At 33.8% G+C, this 23,297-nt stretch overlaps 1 protein-coding gene across 2 annotated transcripts in view; it reads right to left on the reverse strand.

Annotated features, from left to right (window-relative positions):
- Positions 1-23,297, reverse strand: part of DYNC2H1 (dynein cytoplasmic 2 heavy chain 1) — a gene marked incomplete at both ends in the record, with an annotated part of 362,190 nt that overhangs the window by 218,283 nt on the left and 120,610 nt on the right. For both annotated transcript variants that reach the window (XM_079708170.1, XM_079708169.1), the window contains 6 exons: positions 5,065-5,191; positions 7,607-7,693; positions 16,643-16,764; positions 17,575-17,698; positions 18,651-18,811; positions 19,417-19,530. In XM_079708170.1, the coding sequence (XP_079564296.1) occupies positions 5,065-5,191; positions 7,607-7,693; positions 16,643-16,764; positions 17,575-17,698; positions 18,651-18,811; positions 19,417-19,530 (735 nt within the window). The remainder of the gene's footprint in view (positions 1-5,064; positions 5,192-7,606; positions 7,694-16,642; positions 16,765-17,574; positions 17,699-18,650; positions 18,812-19,416; positions 19,531-23,297) is intronic.

Raw genomic sequence — 23,297 nt, forward strand, 5'->3', positions numbered from 1 at the left:
AACTAGCAAGAGAGGAACACAACCCCACGCATTAGCAGAGAGGCAGCCTAAAATCATAATAAGGTCACAGACAACCCAAAACACACCAACAGACATGGTCCTGCCCAGCAGAAACACAAGATCCAGCCTCATCCACCAGAACACAGGCACCAGTCCCCTCCCCCAGGAAACCTACACAACCCACTGAACCAACCTTAGCTACTGGAGGCAGACACCAAAAACAATGGGAACTAGGAACCTGCAGACTGTGAAAAGGAGACCCCAAACACAGTAAGTTTAGCAAAATGAGAAGACAAAGAAATACAGAGCAGATGAAGAAGCAATGTAAAAACCCACCAAACCAAACAAATGAAGAGGAAATAGTCAGTCACCCGGAAAAAGAATTCAGAGTAATGATAGTAAAGATGATCCAAAACCTTGGAAATAGAATGGAAAAAATACAAGAAACATTTAACAAGGACCTAGAAGAACTAAACAGCAAACAAACAATGATGAACAACACAATAAATGAAATTAAAAATTCTATAGAAGGAATCAATAGCAGAATAACTGAGGGAGAAGAACGGAGAAGTGACCTGAAAGTAAAAACAGTGGAAATAACTGTTGCAGAGGAGAATAAAGAAAAAAGAATGAAAAGAATTGAAGACAGTCTCAGAGACCTCTGGGACAACATTAAATGCACCAACATTCGAATTATAGGGGTCCCAGAAGAAGAAAAGCAAAAGATAGGGACTGAGAAAATATTTGAAGAGATTATAGTAGAAAACTTCCCTAATATCAGAAAGCAAATAGTCAATCAACTCCAGGAAGAACAGAGAGTCCCATACAGGATAAATGCAAAGAAAAATAGGCCACGACACATATTAATCAAACTATTAAAAATGAAATACAAAACAAAATATTAAAAGCAGAAAGGGAAAAGCAACAAATAACATACAAGGGAATCTCCATAAGGTTAACAGTTGATCTTTCAGCAGAAACTCTGCAAACCAGAAGGGAGTGGGAGGACATATTTAAAGTGATGAGAGAAAAACGTACAACCAAGATTACTCTACCTAGAAAAGATATCATTCAGATTCGATGGAGAAATTAAAACCTTTACACACAAGCAAAAGCTAAGAGCATTCAGCACCATCAAACCAGTTTTACAACAAATCCTAAAGGAACTTCTCTAGGCAGGAAACACAAGAGAAGGAAAAGACCAACAATAACCCAAAACAATTAAGAAAATGGTAATAGGAACACACAAATTGATAACTACCTTAAATGTAAATGGATTAAATGCTCCAACCAAAACACATAGATTCCTGAATGGGTACAAAAACAAGATCCATATATATGCAGTCTACAATAGACCCACTTCAGACCTAGGGACACATACAAACTGAAAGTGAGGGGATGGAAAAAGATATTCCATGCAAATGCAAATCAGAAGGAAGCTGGAGTAGCAATTCTCATATCAGACAAAATAGACTTTAAAATAAAGACTATTGCAAGAGACAAAGAAGGACACTACATAATGATCAAGGGATCAATCCAAGAAGAAGATATAACAATTGTAAATATTTATGCACCCAACATAGGAGCACCTCAATACTTAAGGCAAATACTAACAGCCATAAACAGAGAAATCGACAGTAACACAATCATAGTACGGGATTTTAACATCCCACTTTCACCAATGGATAGATCATCTAAAATGAAAATAAATAAGGAAACACAAGCTTTAAATGATACCTTAAACAAGATGGACTTAATTGATATTTATAGGACATTCCATCCAAAAACAACAGAATACTCTTTCTTCTCAAGTGCTAATAGAATATTCTCCAGGATAGATCATACCTTGGGTCACAAATAAAGCATTGGTAAATTTAAGAAAATTGAAATCGTATCAAGTATCTTTTCCGACCACAATGTTATGAAACTAGATATCAATTACAGGAAAAAATCTGTAAAAAATACAAACACATGAAGGCTAAACAATACACTACTAAATAACCAAGAGATCACTGAAGAAATCAAAGAAAAAAACCTAGAAACAAGTGACAATGAAAACACTACGACCCAAAATCTAGGGGATGCAGCAAAAGCAGTTCTAAGAGAGAGGTTTATAGCAATATAATCCTACCTCAAGAAACAAGAAATATCTCAAATAAACAACCTAAACTTACACCTTAAGCAATTAGGGAAAGAACAAAAAAATCCCAATGTTAGCAGAAGGAAAGAAATCATAAATATCAGATTAGAAATAAATGGAGAAAAAAATAGCTAAGATCAATAAAACTAAAATCTGGTTCTTTGAGAAGATAAACAAAATTCATAAACCACTATTCAGAATCATCAAGAATAAAAGGGAGAAGACTCAAATCAATAGAATTAGAAATGAAAAATAAGTAACAACTGACACCGCAGAAAAACAGAGGATCATGAGAAATTACTACAAGCAACTATATGCAAATAATATGGACAATCTGGAAGAAATGAACAAATTCTTAGAAAAGCACAACCTCCCGAGATGGAACCAGGAAGAAATAGAAAATAGAAACAGGCCAATCACAAGCACTGGAATTGAAACTGTGATTAAAAATCTTCCATCAGGGCTTCCCTGGTGGCCCAGTGGTTGAGAGTCTGCCTGCCGATGCAGGGGACACGGGTTCATGCCCTGGTCCGGGAAAATCCCACATGCTGCGGAGTGGCTGGGCCCGTGAGCCATGGCCACTGAGCCTGCACATCTGGAGCCCATGCTCCACAACGGGAGAGGCCACAACAGTGAGAGACCCACGTACCGCAAAAAAAAAAAAAAAAAAATCTTCCAACAAACAAAAGCTCAGGACCCAATGGATTCACAGCCAAATTCCATCCAACATTTAGAGAAGAGATAACACCTATCCTTCTGAAACTCTTCCAAAATATAGTAGAGGGAGGAACTCTCCTAAACTCATCACACGAGGCCACCATCATCCTGATAACAAAACCAAAGATGTCACCAAAAAAGATAATTACAGACCAATATCACTGATGAACATAAATGCAAAAATCCTCAAAAAATTACTAGCAAACAGAATCCAGCAGCACATTAAAAGGATCATCCACCATGATCAAGTGGGGTTTATCCTAGGAATGCAAGGATTCTTCAATATATGCAAATCAATCAATGTGATAAAGCGTATTAGTGAACTGAAGGAGAAAAACCAAATGATCATCTCAATAGACGCAGAAAAAGCTTTTGACAAAGTTCAACACCCACTTATGATAAAAACTCTACAAAACATAGGTATAGAGGGAAATTACCTCAACATAATAAAGGCCATATATGACAAACCCACAGCCAACATCATTCTCAATGGTGAAAAACTGAAACCATTTCCACTAAGATCAGGAACTAGACAAGGTTGCCCACTCTCACCACTATTATTCAACATAGTTTTGGAAGTTTTAGCCACAGCAATCAGAAAAGAAAAAGAAATAAAACAAATCCAAATCAGAAAAGAAGAAGTAAAACTGTCATTGTTTGCAGATGACATGATACTATTCATAGAGAATTGCAATGATGCTACCAGAAAACTACTAGAGCTAATCAATGAATGTGGCAAAAGTAGCAGGATACAAAATTAATGCACAGAAATCTCTGCATTCCTATACACTAATGATGAAAAATCTGAAAGAGAAATTAAGGAAACACTCCCATTAACCATTGCAACAAAAAGAATAAAATACCTAGGAATAAACCTACCTAAGGAGACAAAAGACCTGTATGCAGAAAACTCTAAGATACTGATGAAAGAAATTAAAGATGATACAAACAGATGGAGAGATATACCATGTGCTTGGATTGGAAGAATCAACTTTGTGAAAATGACTATACAACCCAAAGCAATCTACAGTTTCAATGCAATCCCTATCAAACTACCAATGGCATATTTCTCAGAACTAGAGCAAAAAATTTCACAATTTGTATGGAAACGCAAAAGACCCCGAATAGCCAAAGCAATCTTGAGAACGAAAAATGGAGCTGGAGGAATCAGGCTCCCTGACTTCAGACTATACTACAAAGCCACAGTAATCAAGACAGAATGGTACTGGCACAAAAATAGAAATATAGATCAATGGAACAGGATAGAAAGCCCAGAGATCAACCCATGCACATATGGTCACCTTGTTTTTGATAAAGGAGGCAAGAATATACAATGGTGAAAAGTCTACAAAGAGAACTACAATACGACCCAGCAATCCCATTACTGGGCATATATCCTGAGAAAACCATAATTCAAAAAGAGACATGTACCACAATGTTCATTGCAGCACTATTTACAATAGACAGGACACGTAAGCAACCTAAGTGTCCATCGACAGATGAATGGATACAGAAGATGTGGCACATAAATACAATGGAATATTCTTCAGGCATAAAAAGAAATGAAACTGAGTTATTTGTAATGAGGTAGATGGACAAAGACACTGTCATACGGAGTGAAGTAAGTCAGAAAGAGAAAAACAAATACCGTATGCTAACACACATATATGGAATCTAAAGAAAATGGTTCTGAAGAACCTAGGGGCAGGACAGGAATAAAGACGCAGACATAGAGAATGGACTTGAGGACACAGGGAGGGGGAAGAGTAAGCTGGGATGAAGTGATAGAGGGGCATGGACATGTATACACTACCAAATGTAAAACAGATAGCTAGTGGGAAGCAGTCACATAGCACAGGGAGATCAGCTCAGTGCTTTGTGTCCACCTACCTAGAGGGGTGGGATAGGAAGGGTGGGAGGGAGCTGCAAGCAGGAGAAGATATGGGGATATATGTTTATGTATAGCTGATTCACTTTGTTATACAGCAGAAACTAACTCACCAGTGTAAAGCAATTATACTCCAATAAAGATGTTAAAAAAAAAGATTAATTCACATCATGGCCATTAATATCTAGATAATTTATCCTAAGCCAGGGCTGAAATTTAATGGATATTTTTTCCTTTTCATTTTGTTAACAAATATATTATCTTATACATTTCCTGTGTTTTAAGCAATGTCTCTTTATGACCTCTCTTTCAAACAAACCTGTGCATTCCATCTCTTGTGTTCTCTATCAAGCTGATTAATCAAGACTTCTGCAGCTTTAATTGTTTCTTGTGCTTTTCTTACTTCAGCTTCAAGTTTGGCAGCTTCTGAAGTTCTGCTCTGAAATCTATGAAAACATTCAAGTTTAATTAAAGACAACTGGATTTAAGATAGATTTAATTAAATTATGCTTATATAGTAAAGTGAACTTTTATACAATAATTTAATTAACTATAATATTGATAATATTTGCATATAAAATATCATTAATGTAAGAGACACAATACCAATGCATACATTTAAAGGGGAACATTCTCACAGGGCCTTGATGTCCTACCTACTACATTATGTATAAACTTATTAATATGACATTCAAAGGCCCAGTCATAATATTGATCTATCTTTTCAGTTTTATTTCATTTTACTCAGTTCAGTAAAACTATATGTCAACATCTGAAGAGTTTTATATTCTCAGAAAATGCCCTATCTTTTATCTGCTGTGCCCTTCAACAGGATGTTCCATTTGCCTAGAATACTTTCCAGCCCCTTCCTTATCCCTACCTCACCCCTCACTCTAACTCCCTCAAATATATCCCTGTCAAAAATATAAATAAAATCTTAAAACTCACCTGATATATTCAGCCCATTAGATATGTTCTCTCCCTATGTGCCCACTTGCCAAAGTTTAAAACTTTTAAATTACTTTCCTTAAAAATACTTGTACACGCAAAAAAAAAAAAATACTTGTACATATATATTATTTTATTAAATATAATAGTAATATTCCTATTACTTAGTCCTTCGACAAATATGTAAGTGCCTTGAAAATGCCCAGGATTCTGTCAATTCTCAGAACAATTCAAAATAAGTATTACAATTCTCATTTTATAAATATGGAGACTTAAATCCAAACAGATTATTGCACAGGTCTTCCCTATAGTACGCAGAGGACCTAAAATTCATATATGGGTGTGTCTGATATTAAGTTCCAGGCATTTTACAGTACTTTTATTGCCTCTCTAAGTGCTCTATTCCTCCCTTCCCTACACATAAGACTCTAGGAGTCACTTGTCCAAAATGGTAGCCACATATGGCTGTCTAAATTTAAATTAATTAAAACTAAATAAAATTAAAAATTTAATTCCTCAGTCACATTATCCACAAGGTCCTCAGTCATATTCCTCAGAATGTTTTCATAATAATCCTTCCAAAATAGTGGTAGTATAGTGTAGTGACTAAGAAAAGGAACTTTATGGAGTCAGACAAATACAAGATCTAATGCTTGCTTAGTCATTTACTAACTGCTCAACTTAGGCAAATAAATCTTTCCAATCTTTAGCTTCCTAATCTGCAAAATGTAAGAATATCCACCTCTCAGTGTTGTTTTAAGTATTAAAAATGATGAATATGTACAGTGCCCAGGACAACACCTGACACATGCAAATGACTAACAAATGGAGTCAAACATTGGTATCATAAGCTAACCACTCAATAAATATTTGACAATTATCTGAGTATTATTAAGCACTGATTCTGAGCATGTAATACTGAAAAGAATATATTATTTTCCTTATACTTCGCTAATTATACCAGGAAGGAAATTATGTGATTTCATTTCTGTATGTCTAACATAAAAAACATTCAGGAATATGAAAAACATTGAATTTATGGGTTTGAAGATTTTTTTGTTTTTTTCTCTATAAATAAATATATATAAATGTTAACAGATAACTGTTTCCTAACTCTATATAGAAAAAAAAATTCATAGTTTTCAGTTTGATGAATTTTTTTCTTGATGCAATAACTTATATTTCTTTCATAAGAAAGAAAAGGATACATAACACACCACTTAAAGAAAAAATATGTTTATAGAAAAGTTTTAGTCTCATAAAACTGAAAGCAAGTGATAACATATGCTATATTTAATGCCACATTCTCCAGTTTTCCAATCTTCACAATTCTTAAAGGAAAATGCTTCCACATTTATAATAATTCCCATACCAATATTTTCTATCCTATATTAAAAAGCAATCACAGGAACACAGAGGTACGTGAAAGGTTTTGAGATTAATCACATTCATAAATGCTTCTTAAATTTGAGAATAATATTTGCATGAAGGAATATTTTTAATACCCAAAAGGGCAAAAAGATAAAAATTTTTTAACATGATCATATACCTCTGGAAAGACTATGGAATAGGTGGTCCTATAGCATCATCTGAAATAAAGCAGTCTAAAATCTTGAAGTCAAAATAATAAAGAAATGGGAATACCAAATGTAAACACTCCCAGCATTAACACATTACATTCAATTCTTCCTGTTCAATTTTCCAATGCTTGGGAATACAGAAACTTAAAATATTTTTGTTCTTATTAAATTTTTTTAAAAAGGAAGACATTCTATATTATTTTACATCCTTCCCCTTTTTAGAGTGAGATACCAAAAAATTAAGACAGTGATTATAACTAAGATTTTCAAAATTTAAGTATTAGTTGAGGTATGTTTTCAAATATTCAAAACACATTTCAAAACTTAACTTACTTTTCTTTGAGTTCTGACACTTTTTGACCAACAGAATTAAGAAGCTCCTCTAGTTTCCTTTTCCTGTCTTCAGTTTTCCGCAAATTTCTTAAATATAATTCAATTTTATAAGTCATTCTACTTTAGTTATCAACAAAAAGTCACAACAGCACCTTAAAATGTAATTGTGCAGTAAATAAATTACAATGAAAACTATCAATAATTCAGTAGTTATAATACCTTCACTTAGAATTTGATTTGAAAAGCCATGCTATAATTAAAAGTGCATTCTCTGACTTAACCATACCACTTCCAGGAATCTATATTTTAAAACACTTGTGCCCATAGATTTCTAGATAAAAATGGAAGACTAAAAGTATTCACTCATCTTCTGTCCCTTCTAAAATCCTACTAAAATGAAACCAAGGGAATAAATTAAAACATACACGCGCAAGAATAAAGACAATGAAAGAGAAAAGTACTACAAAGGAGTAATTTCAATAAAATTTTGAAAGGTGATAACTGACATACCAAAATGCAAAAGGCAAAAGTTAAATGACTGCAGGAAGATAGGTGAAAAGAAGTATTCAAAAATATTCAGGAAAGGTAGACAACAGGTACCTCTGAAGAAAATAATAGAGCTAATTACAGAAGATTGTTTAATAATTGATAATATAACGTTTGACCTCAGATTCCCTCCTTCATTGAGAGCAGACTATCCTCTACATACATCCCTGAAAGTCAAACCTTATGCCCCTTACCCACCCCCAACCACCCTTACTCAATCCCTAGGCAGAAGATATTAGGATTCTTCTAGAGAAATGACGGACTTACCCCTCTCAAAAATACCCACAAATATTGAGAGGTTGTCATCAAATGGCCAGTCCACACTGCCATGCACTGCTTGGCATTTGTGCATTGCACAAATCAACTTGAGTTTTTGTCTAAACACAGATTGCAAGGTCTCATTCCCTAGCATATCTGATTCAATAAGCCTTGATGGAGATAAAAAATTTGCTCTTTTAACAATTTCCGAGGTAACATTGATGCTGCTGGTTCAGGGACCACATTTTGAGAACTACTATAATAGAATAAGCCCTTCAAAATCACGAGATTAATCTATTCCTAGTTTAGTATTTTAAACCCAGCCCAATTATGATCACATATAATAGTATAACACAGATAATTTTAGACATGCAAATCTCAAAATATTTTTCATCCCATATAACCTTGCTTAAGAAGCTACTATGGAGGATGTGCTCCAGAAAAATGAGGGACTAAACTAAGAAAGAGAAAGACAAAGACCCAAAATAAGAGAATATGATCAGAAAAGAGACAAATATAACCCCAGAATAATGGTGAAAAGCAATCTCACGATAACTTAAGCTGTAGACTGCAGGCCTAGGGAAGAACTAACCCACCTTGAAACAGGAGGACAAAAGGCTCTAAGTAGGAGAGTACTAAGAAAAAATTAAATAGAACACATAGATTCCAAATACGTTTTAGGGTCTGACAAAAAGACTGTGGATAAATATGTGATACATAAACAGAAAAAAAAATAATCAATTGAAAAAATAAGGCAATTATTAAGCATAACAAAAGGTATACAAGAAAGGAAATATACTCATAAAACATATGTCTAAGCTGCAAAAAATATTTATATAATCAAAATATATAATCATATTTAATATGATTTAACACAAATATTTCATTTAATTATATTGAAAAAAATAAGAAACTTAGGCAGCTAAAAATCTCCTTGTGTAGAGTAAGAAGTAATAGATAATTTCAAAAGTTGAATGATCATGAACATAACATATCTCTTAGTCTGCATTTAGAATAAATGAGATAAAATATAATACTTAGTAACAATAGCAAATTAAAAGTTTAAGCCCCAAAAGTAAATCGTTAAATTTTCCCCACACCTGCCAGATAATGTTTTGGAAATAATATACTAAAAGTTTCCTAAAACTTAGAGAAAAAAGTATAAAAGCTCTAAATTTCTAAAATCTACTTTTTGTACTTTGACAGTATTCCTTCACAAAATTTTGAATCTTTCTAAAGGAACTTCTACCAACTTATCTTTCCAACAACTTAACAGAGGAGGAAAAAAGTGAGTTGATTTTGCTATACATCTTTTAATTGCTTTTTTTTGTTCTGTTTAACTTTTAATTAATTGTTTTTCTTTTTCTTTAATGATGTATAGTTAATTTACAATACTGTGTTAGTTTCAGGTGTACAGCATAGTGATCCAGTTTTTTTTTTTTTTTTGCAGATTATATTCCATTGTAGATTACAAAATATTGAATAAAATTCCCTGTGCTATATAGTAAAACCTTGTTGCTTATCTATTTTATGTATAATAGTTTATGTCTTTTAATAATACACGTCTAATCTATCCCTCACTCTCTCTCTCCTTTGGTAACCATAAATTTGTATTATATGTCTGTAAGTCTGCTTCTGTTTTGTATACAGATTCATTTTGTGTATCTTCTTTATCCATTCATCTGTCGATGGACATTTAGGTTGCTTCCATGTCTTGGCTATTGTAAACAGTGGTGCAATGAACATTGGGGTGCATGTACCTTTTCAAATTATGGTTTTCTCCAGATATATGCCTAGGAGTGGGATTGCAAGATCATATGGTAGTTCTACTTTTAGTTTTTTTTTAGGAACCTCCATACTGTTTTCCACAGTGGCTGCACCAGTTTACATTGTCACCAACAGTTTAGGAGGGTTCCCTTTCTCCACATCCTCTCCGGCATTTATTATTTGTGGACTTTTTGATGACAGCCATTCTGACTTGTGTGAGGTGATACCTCATTGGAGTTTTGATTTGCATTTCTCTAATAATTAGTGATGATGAGCATCTTTTCATGTGCCTGTTGGCCAATTGTATGTCTTCTTTGGAGAACTGTCTATTTAGGCCTTCTGCCCATTTTTGATTGGGTTGTTTATTTTTTTGTTAATGAGTTGTATGAATTGTTTGCATATTTACCCCTTGTCAGTCACACTGCTTGCAAATATTTTTTTCCCATTCTGTAGGTTTTCTTTTCATTTTGTTAATGGTTTCCTTTGCTGTGCAAAAGCTTTGAAGTTTCATTAGGTGCCATTTGTTTATTTTTGCTTTTATTTCTTTTGCCTTACGTGACTGATCCAAGAAAATATTGCTATGATTTATGTCAGAAAATGTTTTTGCCTATGTTCTCTTCTAGGAGTTTTATGGTGTCATGTCTTATATTTAGGTCTTTAAACTATTTTGAGTTTATTTTTGAATATGGTGTGAGGGAGTGTTCTAATTTCATTGATTTACATGTAGCTGTCCAGCTTTCACAACACCACTTGTTAAGGAAACTGTCTTTTCTCCATTGTATATTCTTGCCTCCTTTGTCATAGACCATGGGTGCATGGGATTATTTCTGGGCTGTATATTCTGTTCCATTGATCTATATGTCTGTTTTTGTGCCAATACTACACTGTTTTGATTACTGTAGCTTTGTAGTATAGTCTGAAGTCTAGAAGGGGTATGCCTCCAACTTTGTTCTTTTTCCTCAGGATTGCTTTGGCAATTCTGGGTCTTTTGGGGTTCCATATACATTTTAGGATTATTTGTCCTAGTTCTGTGAAAAATGTCATGAGTATTTTGATAGAGATTGCATTAAATCTGTATATTACTTTTGGTAGTATAGCCATTTTAACAATATTAATTCCTCCAATCCAAGAGCATGGGATATCTTTTTGTCTCTTTGAATCATCCTCAATTTACTTTATGTCAATGTTTTACAGCTTTCAGCATATACATCTTTCACCTCCTCAGTTAAGTTTATTCCTAGGTATTTTACTTTTTTTGACACGATTTTAAACAGGATTTTTTTCTTCTTTTGCTTTCTCTTTCTGATATTTAATTGTTAGTGTAAAGAAACACAACAAATTTCCATGTATTAATCTTGTATCCTGCTACCTTTCTGAACTCATTTATTAGTTCTAACAGTTTTTGTGTGGAGACTTTGGGGTTCTCTTTATAGAGTATCATGTCATCTGAAGTAGTGACAGTTTTCAATCTTTCCTTCCAATTCGTAAACCTTTTACTTCTTTTTCTTGTCCGACTGCTGTAGTTAGGTCTTCCACTACAATGCTGAACAGAACTGGTGAGAGTGGATATCCTTGTCTTGTTCTTGAATTTACCGGGAAGCCTTTCAGCTTTTCACCATTGAGTATTATGTTGGCTATGGGTCTGTCATAAATGGCTTTTATTATGTTCGTATATGTTCCCTATATACCCATTTTGGTGAGAGTTTTTATCATGAATGGATATTGAACTTTGTCAAATGCTTTTTCTGCAACTATTGAGATGATGATGTGGTTTCTGTCTTTGCTTTTGTTAATGTGGTGTATCACACTGATTGATTCACATATTTTGAACCATCCTTGTGATCCTGGAATGAACCCAACTTTATCATGGTGTATGATCCTTTTCATGTATTGTTGGATTCAATTTGCTAATATTTTGCTGAAGATTTTGACGTCTAAATTCATCAAAGATATTGGCCTGTAAATTTCTTTTTTTGTAGTGTCTTTGTCTGGTTTTGGTGTCAGGATAATGGTGGTCTCATAGATTGAATTTGGAAGTGTTCCCTCCTCTTCAATTTTTTGGAATAGTTTTAGAAGGACTGGTATGAGTTCCTCCTTGTATGTTTGGTAGAACTTCCCAGTGAAGCCATCCAGTCCAGGGCTTTTGTTTGCAGGCAGGTGTTTTTTTTTTTTTTTTTAATTACATATTCTACTGCACTTCTAGTGATCAGTCTGTTCAAGTTATCCATTTCTTCTTGACTCAATTTTGGCAGGCTGTATGTTCCTAGAAACTTGTTCATTTCTTCTAGGTTGTCTAATTTGTTAGTATAAAAGTGTTCATGGTATTCTTATAATTTTTTGTATTTCTCTGGTATCAGTTATTTCTCCTCTTTCATTTCTTATTTTATTTATTGGAGTCCTTTCTCTTTTGTTCTTGGTGAGTATCTCTGGAGGTTTGTTGATTTACCTTTTCAAACTACCAGCTCTTGGTTTTATTGATCTTTTCTATTATTTTTTGATCTCTTACTTACTTCCCCTTGATCTTTATTATTTCATTCCTTCTGTTAACTTTGGATTTTGTTTATCCTTCTCTTTCTTATTCATTTTGGTGGTAGGTTAGGTTGTTTATTTGATATTTTTCTTGTTACTTGAGGAAGGCCTGTATATCACTATAAATTTCCCTCTTAAAACTGTTTTGCTGCATCCCATAGATTTTGTAAGGTTGTGTTTTCATTGTCATTTGTCTCAAGGTATTTTCTGATTTATTCTTTGATTTCATTGTTGAGCCACTGTCTTTTTAGTAGCTTGTTGTCTCCATGTGTTTGTTATTTTCCTATTTTGCTTTCTGTAGTTGATTTCTAGTTCCATACCACTGTGCTCAGAAAAGATGCTTGAAATAATATCTATCCTCTTAAATTTGTTGAGGCTTGTTCTGTGATCTAGTATGTTATCTATCCTAGAGAATCTTCTATGTGAGCTTGAAAGGAACGTGTATTTTGTTTTTTGTTTTGGATGTAGTGCCCTGTAGACATCAATTAAGTCTAACTGCTCTATTGTATCATTTAGGAACGTTCCTGCCTTATTGATTTTCTGTCTGGATGATCTGTCCTTTGATGTCAGTGGGGTGTTAAAGACTCCTACTATTATTGTATCATTGTCAATTTTTCCTTTATGTCTGCTAGCATTTGTTTTATATACTTAGGTGCTCCTACAGTACAAGAGTAATATTCTCTTTTTATATTGATCACTTTCTCATTATATAATGCCCTTTTTCCTTCTTTATGGCTTTTGTTTTAAAGTCTATTTTGTCTGATAGGAGTATTGTTACCCCCACTTTCTTGGTGCTTCCATTTGCATGAATTCTCTTTCTCCATCCTCTTTCAGTCTATGTGTATCTTTCATCCTGATGTTAGTCTTCTGAAGGCAGCAAATTGTAGTTTCTTGGTTTTTTCCTCCAATCTGCCACTCTGTCTTTTGATCAGAGCATTTAGTCCAGTGACATTTAAAGTAATTATTGATAAGTATGTATTTACTGCCATTGTAATCCTTGTTTCCAGTTGTTTTTGTAGTTCTTCTCTGTGTATTTTTTTTTTCCTTTGGCAGGGGGAGGGGGTTGATGTTTTTCTTTTATAGTATGCTTGAGTTCTTTTTGGTTTTGGTGAATCTATTGTACGTTTCTGATTCGAGGTTACCATGGAGTTCAAGTATGTTGACCCATAGCTATATCTACGTGCTTTAAATTGATAGTCATTCAAGTTCGTATTTTTTAAAAATCTACATTTTTATACTCCCCTCCTCTATATTTTGTGATTTTGATATCCTATTTTACATTGTCATGCTTATCCTTTTACTGTTAATTGTAGTTAAAATTACTTTCACAATTTTATTATCATTTTTTAATCTATGTATTGGTTTTTAAAAGTGATCTTCAATCCTTTTATATATTTGCCTTTCCTATTCTGATTTTCCCTTTCCTACAGATTCTTGCTTCTTTTTGATTTAGAGAAGACCCTTCAATATTTCTTTTAGGGTAGGTTTAGTATTCCTGAATTCTTTTAGTTTTTGCTTCTCTGAAAAATTCTTTAGCTCTCCTTCTATTCCAAATGATAATCTTGCTAGGAACAGCATCCTAGATTGCAGGCTTTGCCCTTCAGTACTTTGAATATATCATGCCATCCCTACTAGCCTGTAAAGTTTCTGCAGAGAAATCAGCTGATAGCCTTTTGGTGGTTCCCCTGTAACTAAATCTTTGTTTTTCTCTTGCTGCCTTTAGAATCCTCTCTTTAACTTTTGCCATTTTAATTAACATATGATTTAGCGTGGGTCTGTTTGGGTTCATCTTGTTTGGGACTCTCTGTTCTTACTGTACCTGGGTATCTGTTTCCTTCTTTAGGTTTGAGAAGTCTTCAGCCATATTTTCTTCAAATACATTTTCAACCCCCTTCTCTCATCTCTTTCTGAAATGCCTGTCATGCATAGGTTAGCATGTTTTATATTATCCCATAGATCTGATATGTTGATTTCTTTTTTTTTCATTTGTCTTTCTGTCTGCTGTTCTGATTGGGTGATTTCCATTATTCTATCTCCAGATCACTTATTTATTCTTTTGTGTCATTTAGTCTGTTATTCATTGCTTCTAGATTGGTTTTATCTTGGGAATTGAACTATTTTTGATTGGTTCCTCTTTATAGTTTCTAGGTCCTTGTTACAGTGATCTGTGTTTCTATCGATAATCTTTCTTAATTCATTTAGCATTTTTATTACCTCCTTTTTGAATTCAGGGTCTAGTAGACTGGTGCATGGTCTGTTTCATTATTTGTTCTTTCAGGGGATTTATCTTGTTCTTTTAATTGGAAGTTGTTCCTCTCCCTTTTCATTTTGCTTAACTTTCTTTGTCTCTATGAATTTAGCAGAAACAGTTATCTACTGTGGTCTTGAAGGGGTGTTTTTATGTGGGAACATCACTGTGTAGACTGTGTGAATCCAATATTTTTGGTGTGAGGGCTGGTTTCAGTTGGACGCCAGCCACATTATTCTTCAGGGTGTGTGGGCTATTATCCCCTTGATAGGTGGTATGGCTGGTGTTGTAGCATCTAGAGCCTGTACAAGATGTGAAGTGGGACTTTTTCTCTGCTCCATGGTTGTCAATGCCCTGTCAGGGGTGAGGTCTGCTCCCCAGTTGTTGGAGTAGAAACCCTGATAGTCAGGCTCAATCAGATTCCACTGTCCATGAGTTCAAGCCCTGCCCAAAAGGAGGTGATTGCTGAAGCAAGTAAGGTCCATGCAGTCACAGAGGACCTATGCACCACCTGTGTAGGCATTCACGTTTCTGCTCAGAAACAGCCCAAGGTTGAATCTCTTTCTCTGCTGTGTTCATCCGAGATCTAGTGCAAGGCTATGGTCTGAAGTAGGCTGGGGCTGAAGGCTGGGGCATTGTGGCTGCAGGAATTGAAGAGACTGCACTGCCACCAGAGATCTGGGCTGCTTCTGTGGCAGTGTTCTCACAGGACCTGTCTGCCCCAGATCTTCTGCTAAGCTGTGGTGTGGAGTGAGTGGAGACAGAACCAGGGTGTTCTCACTGGGAGATGAAAGGCTCTGTACTCCGGAACATGCTGATGACAACTGCTACCGTCCCACCTGGACCACACCCCAGGCCCTTGGGTTGTGTCTCTCTCAAGGCCTGTCTGCCCGAGCTTCAGTGCTTAGTCACTGGGCATTTCTGTGGCACTGCTTATGTGCACACTGACAATGGCCTCCATGGCTCACTGGATGATACCCCAGCCTCCCCAGTCTGTCTCTGCATAGCTAGACCAAGTCTGTGTGCAAATCTTGCACCAGGAATGGAGTGAGTGGGCCTGGGTTGTTTGCCCGTTCGAATTGGGAAGTGTGGTAAGGCAGCACCCACTAATGCAAAACTCTCTCGACCCTGATTGTTAGCAAGCTAGCATGCAAGCACTCCTCACAAGTAGAGTCTAAGCTTTTCCAGCCCTTCTCTCTGTCTCAGCAGAATTCCCAGCAGGCGAGGGGGACTGTCTCTTCCACGCAGGAGCCCAGGACTGGTATGCCCAGTTTGTGGCTCAACCTCCTCGCTCTTCAAGTCAAGGGTCCACCCATATAGAACTTCTCTTTCTTACAGATCCTTCCTAGGGGCTCAGGTCCTAACCAAATGCCTTTTTTTTCTGCCCTACCCAATTATGTACAGATCTTTCTTGCAGCTTTAATTGTACCGTTCTTCTGCCAGTTTCTAGTCAGTTTTCCATGATAATTGTTCCACATGTAGATGTATTTTTGATGTGTTTGTGAGGTGAGGTGAGCTCCACATCCTCCACTCCATCATCTTGATCTACATTCTTAATTTGTATTTAAATGACTCAGCGCTGTCAGCTGCCTTTTTAGAAACAGACAAATAAATCCTAATAATATAACTAGGTCATCAGATTGATGAAAATAAAGGTTAGAACTATTTATATTTTATGTTTCACTTACGATTCTAATCCTGCCTGTTCAGTTTCCAAAGGCTGAATTCGTTCCAAGACATGGGAGTACTGGACATTGGCTTTAACCCAGGCAGCTAAAGGAGCAGCTGCAGTACTGGCACGCTTAGCGTTCTGAAAAATACATCAGAAATTATCCCGCATCCTAACTTAATTTCAAATAAAAGCAAAGTTTATTCTAGTGTATTTTCTTTAAGCATTTGTTTAATAACTTATCCCGAATAATGAACTTTTTGGCTTATAGCAAAAATAAAGTGAATTGCTATTTTGATTAAGTGAAAAATACATAAACTCTATTTTTTCTTAAGAATAAATCTTTTTGAACCACATACAATCTTTAATATAATGACTTTTTATTGAAATAATTATTAGCCACATTTAAAATGAATACATGTGCCGTCCACAATGATGTTCAAGTATCAACTCTTTCTCTTCAATATACAAGATAGATCTTTATTAGATAAAAGCAATTTTCAAACAATTGCTATTGGTGTCAAAGAAGTACATGACATTTTGAATAAAGGATATAAAAAAGACCAGAATCATGGAATTTAAACTGTTCGCTGAAATTAAATGTAAGTATCCCAAGAGAGATATCTGTTATTATATGACAAGTATACTAGAAGAAATAAAAGCATACAGGCAAGTTGGAAGTTATGATTAGTTAGGAACTTACCGCTGACAGCAGATCATAAGATTCAAAAACCACTTAAGATAATAAACCTGCCCCTAACCCCCTAGATTCTACAATAATTTACCTAATTCTGGTAAATGCTTCCCAGCTATAATACTTACAACTTATTATAATAAACTTTTAGTTTTTAGGTAAACTAAACAATCAATAATGATAAATCATCATATTTTGACAAGCAGAATATTATATAGTATGGAAAGGGAATTTATGGCACAACTGTTAAAAATTACCTTTGGATCAAAAGATCCTTTATTTTTAAAAAGAAGCTCTTCAACACTCTCTCTTATTTCCTTTGGAATATTTCGTGCATCAAAGGTTGCTATGTCTTCTCTCACCCCTCTCTTTGCAAGGAAACTGAAATGAAAGCATAGTACTTAAAATAAGGCTAAATAAAGTTTGCTATTTTTAACAAAAATATCAATTTAACATAGTGGTGTATACAATACTTTTAATCTATTAGTTAACCAAAAAATAGGGTACTTTTAAAGTACTTAATCTTCTAAAGTACCATTCATCATTTTTTATAGACAAGGATCTCCAGAAAGATGCACAACAGTTTTTCTAATGTTCTGTGAATACACTGAAGAAATAAAATGAAGGAATTATAATCTTGAACTCTACCCATAACCCTTTTTGTGAATCCCTGAGTACTAATACATTCTAGGATATGCAAGAAAATATTCTGACTCCTTTATAAGAAAGATTTTAAAGTGCTCCCTCAATCTAAATCTTCTCTCCCATTTCAGATAGAAAAAGAACTCTACTATCAACCTAAGTCCTAAAATGGAATTGAACAGCAGCACAAACCACAATACCATTGTTATACTGTGAAACCTAAAGCTGCATAATTGCATATTGAGTTAATAATCAGCCTTTTCTCTTCCAGTTTACATCACTCTTACTTAATTTATGGGGCTCTCGCCTGCTCCCTGTGTCTCTCTGTCTCTGCCAAGAGTCCAAGATTCTTTTTGAGAATAGTGACTATATTTTCTTCATCAGTAAATCACAGTAAACACAATGCTCTATACTGTGTGAGGACCAAATAAATATTTATGTTTATTAAGATGTTCTTAAAGACTTTAAGGCATTCCTGTTTTCCTTTGACACTTTTAACAATCACTTATAGAGAAAGGAAAATATAGATCTTGATATATGATTACATAGACCATCTTGAAATATCAGGGGAATGTGTGTAACCAGTTAGATGAAATTCAGTTTGAGAAGCAATATAAGAAATATTTTTAAAAAATGAAAGAATGTATAATTCATTGGTGAAATAACATTTTTCACAAATTCAAAAACTTACCTTTTCATGCTCACCCAAGATGTATCAAAGATACCCATTAATCTTAAAACTCCTTCAAGAATGTCCCTGATTACATCAGGTGGCATACGCAGTGAACGAATTTCTGAAAGAGATTCTGGCTTAATGTTTCCAACTGCTAGTTTAGCTTCATTGACTAGAGGCTAGAACACGAAAAGGGCATTTTTACTTTCAAAAAATATATATGAAAAAAATCACTAACTCTTTACAAATAATGTTTTATTGTCATTTTATTAAAAATGACTCTAGTTATTAATATCCATTCTCTTCAAATATCAAAATTCTCTAAAACACACAAAGTACAAAATGTTCAAATTGAGAAAGTAAGAGTTTTTTCTCACCATAACTACAACAGTCTAGTTTGGAAAATCTAATTTGTTTTGAGACAATTTGCCATTTTCAAGAGGCTCTTTATATGCTAAGACTTGTTTGCTTATTTAATCAAGTCTCAAAAAAAAAAGCCTAAGAGTTTGTCTTAATTTATCTACAAAATATTTTTTCCTCTACAGTCAAAACAACATGGTTCACAGAAAACAAAGATTATTTTTAACAAACATCAGTTAATTTGCTTACTCCTCCTAGCAGATTTTCCTTCCTGCTTCTCTTTTATAAATAGTATTGAGTGAAAGCCACATTGATAATACTATTAGAAAGTGACTTATGTAAATAATATTTAAACTCCTATGTAAAGTTGGTAATCAAAAATGTAAATGGCTCTTACACAGTTTCCTTTTTTTTTTTAACTTACTTGTACTTCTTTTAATTCATCATCAATTTTGTTTTTCCTTTCTTCAATTTTAATGACTTCTTCTGCTATTCTGTGCTTTAGTCTTTCAAGTTCTGTCTTTTGTTCACTAGCATCCTACAGGAATATTTAAATAGCATTCCAATCAATTTTAATGCACTCAACATTTAAAAGCATGATACCAAAAATATTATTTTAAAATACCACTTTCTATTAAATGCTTTTCTAACATTAATTGGCATAAGAGTTTCTGAAATGCCTAGGGAACTGATGATATAATTTACTCTATATTTACTATTAAGAAGTATGCTTTATTTGATTTAATTTTTTCTGAATAGCAAAGTAATAAATACTTACTATTTAAAAGTCAAACATGTCAGAAGTGCATAATTTAGAAAATGATCATAATAATATACATTTAACACTTGCAACAACCCTGAGATAAATACTATTATGCTTATTTCATAAATAAGAAAACTGAAAATAGAAGTCTTCTATAATTCTAAGAGTACAATAGTAATAATTCTTAGAGACAAGCTATAGTATATTAGAAGTTTGATTCTAGACTTTAATTTAGACAAAAATTAATTGAAATCATGACAGAATAATATGGCAAATATGTGAACAAAAATTAGTAAAGATTCAAAGAACACTAAATGATATATTAACACATGACCTCTTTGCTCATGAATACAAAAATCAAGGGTCTCACATATATAAAAATGCATGAACATTATGAATGTTTGTGTTTGATTTATTTATTATACTATAAAAAAACCAAGGGAAAAAATTTGTCAAGAAACCTTCCAAGAATCCTAACAACAGTGATTCTCAACTATATTATAATCATTCAAGGAGTTTAAAAACTAATGCTTGGCGTACTCTCTAGACTTATTGTGGTAATCATGTCACATTATATACATATACAGAATCATTATGTTGTACACCTGAAACTAATATAGTGCTATGAGTCAATTATATCTCAATTAAATCAAAAAAAGAAGAGAACAGAGAGTTATTTTTTCTCTCTCTCTCCCTGCCTGAACTGGAAGAAATAAATTTCTGTTGTTTAAACCAACAACAAGAACAATACTAATGCCTTGTGTCCTATTGCCAAATATATTGATCCTTCAGGTACCTGACATGTAGGTGCAATTGATATCTTCTACGTTCCACAAGTGTTTCTACCTGTGTATCTCTGCTACTGCTCCTCAACAGGGAAAGTTCTTTTCTCCATCTCCACAATATCAAAATCACCCTTACAGGCCCAACTCACATGCTTCGTGTTTTATTAACCTACTTTTCCAATTGTAAGTTATAGCTATTCTGAGTACCTACAGCATTTAGTATGTTCTTTCTTTATGTCACAAACCTAGAGTTGCTAGGTTTAAAAGTTGTATGGTTTGGTATTTAAGCTGTCTCTCCCTACCATACTTATGTATAAAATAACAAACAGAAATGTCTCCAACTTATAATTGAGCAAAATTATTAACTTATAATACAAGATGCAGGGTTATTCTTCTGGATCTCTACTAAGTAATACAATTAGCTACAGTCTTGGAAATACCTCTTCCCAGAACAGTACAGAGAAAAGAATAGCATAGTACTCAATGTATCTTAATAATGTTCACTAGTTTGAAGGTACATAGGCACACGGAGTGCTGAATATTTTCCTTTTGTAAGTATATAGTTATCAATGATATTAATGATATATATGTATATAGTGATATTATTCTTTATGAAGCTTTTGCTTTTATCAAATTACTCTTTAAAGGTAAGAAATTTAAAGGTGTTCCAATTGCAGCAACAGAAGCTAGGAGAATATGGAACGATGCCTTCAATTTCCTGAAGGGAAAAAAAGTATTTGATAGATATTCTTAACAATAAAAATGACTAGCTGCTTCAGATAAATATTTATATTACTTTGGTTCTGAAATTCCTTGATAAAAATTATGCTAAAGTTTTACAGTATGAAAATTAAATTTATTCTCTGATGCATTACTTCCAGGTCAGGCAGTCCATACATTTATCTTGTAAACACTGAATCATCAATTATCTGCAAATGTTATTGCTTTGAAGATTTTGCATCTGCCAAGGAATTTATTTTGACATGGCAGGTGAAATCGTTTGCTTATGCCACTCAAATCAGTCCAGATAACCCTCTTGTGAAGTTCACAATAAACAAATCTCCCTTCCATGCTCAGATTTTCAATGAAGATGACCAAACATGAAAAGAAAGCTTTTTTTGTGAATAACTAAGAATTATTCTTTAACTGAGAATAAAGCAATCATGTAAGAAAAATAATAAAACATATTCAGAAAAAAAATAAAACATATTCAGGAAAAAGAAAACTACATAAAATATCCTCTGAGAGCTAGTTGGAGGTACTGCAACAATGAAACAACAACAAAAAAGGACACTACTGCCAAAAGGAAACATCTAGAGATTTTTTTAAATCTCCTGAGAAATAATATAACAGAAATGAAAAACTCAATAGGAGGGTTAAAAAATAAAGCTGAAGAAATTTTGAAGAAAGTAGACCACATAGAGAAGAAAAAAAAAGTGAGAAAATATAAGAAAATTAGAGAACCAGACTACTAAGCCCAAAGCCCAAATAATAATAAGAATTCTAAAAAGCAAGAACAGAGAAATAAAGGAAAAGGAATTATCAATAGAATAATTTAAGGAGATTTCCCAGAACTGAAGGAGATAAATTTTCAGGTAGAAAGAACCCACACTGGACACAGTGGATGAAAATAAACCTAAACCAAAGCAAATCACCACATCTTTCAGAAAAATGGAAACAAAGACCTAAAAGATTCCAAGAGAGAAAAAAAAAAAACAAGTCATCCCAAAACAGATCAGGAATTAAAATAGCTTTGAGTGTTTCAACCATAACAATGGAATCTAGGAGAAAATGGAACAATGCCTTCAAAATCAAGAATACTATTCCCAGCACACAACCAACCAACCAACTAAGGACAGAGAAGAATGTCCATATATGTGAGATCTCAAAATTTATTGCCCATGTATCCTTTCTCACAAAGTTTTTGGGGATAGGCTCCACAGAAACGAGGGAGTAAACCAAGATGATAAAGAATGATCTCAGGACAGCAGCTTAACCAGGCAAAGAATGAAACAAGCCAGAAGGCTCTAGGAGAGAATGCTGCAGGTGGCTGATGAAAATTATAAAATAGCTGAGGCTTTGTGAAGTCTTCACAGAATATTTAGAACACATTTTTAAATACGCACTTTATGGAGTCATACCACTCCCCTTCCCAACTATCAGAAGTCTGGAAAAAAGGTTACTCTTCTGAGAAATTAAGTCAAAGAAGCTCTGGATTTGTAATTACCAGGCTAAGCACTACAAAGCTAAGGGCTAGAATGAGGTCTCATACTAAAAAATAAGGGGATTACATTTCTTTGCTGATTAATGATGTTGAGCATCTTTTCATATATTTACTGGCCCATTTATAAGTCTTTTTTCACGAAGGGCAGGTTCAAATCTTTTACCTATTTTTAAATTGAATTATTAGTTTTATTAGTATTGAGTTGTAATCATTTCTATACATGCTGGATACAAGTCTTTTATCAAATACACGTTTGTAAATATTTTCTCCCAGTCTGTGACTTGCCTTTCATTTTCTTTGGAATTTATTTAAAAGAGCACAAGGTTTTAATTTTGATAAGATCCTATTTATCATTTATTTTCTTCTTCTATTTTGGTATCATATCTAAGAAATCTCTGCCTCACCCAACATCATAAAGATTTTCTCCCGTATTTTCTTCTAAAGTTTTATGATTTTATGCTGTACATATAGGTCTATGTTCCATGTCGAGTTACTTTTCATATAAGTTGTAAGGTAAAGGTTTGAGGTTTTTT

The sequence above is a fragment of the Hyperoodon ampullatus genome, assembly GCF_949752795.1.
Source record: "Hyperoodon ampullatus genome assembly, chromosome: 7".
NCBI lineage: Eukaryota > Metazoa > Chordata > Mammalia > Artiodactyla > Ziphiidae > Hyperoodon > Hyperoodon ampullatus.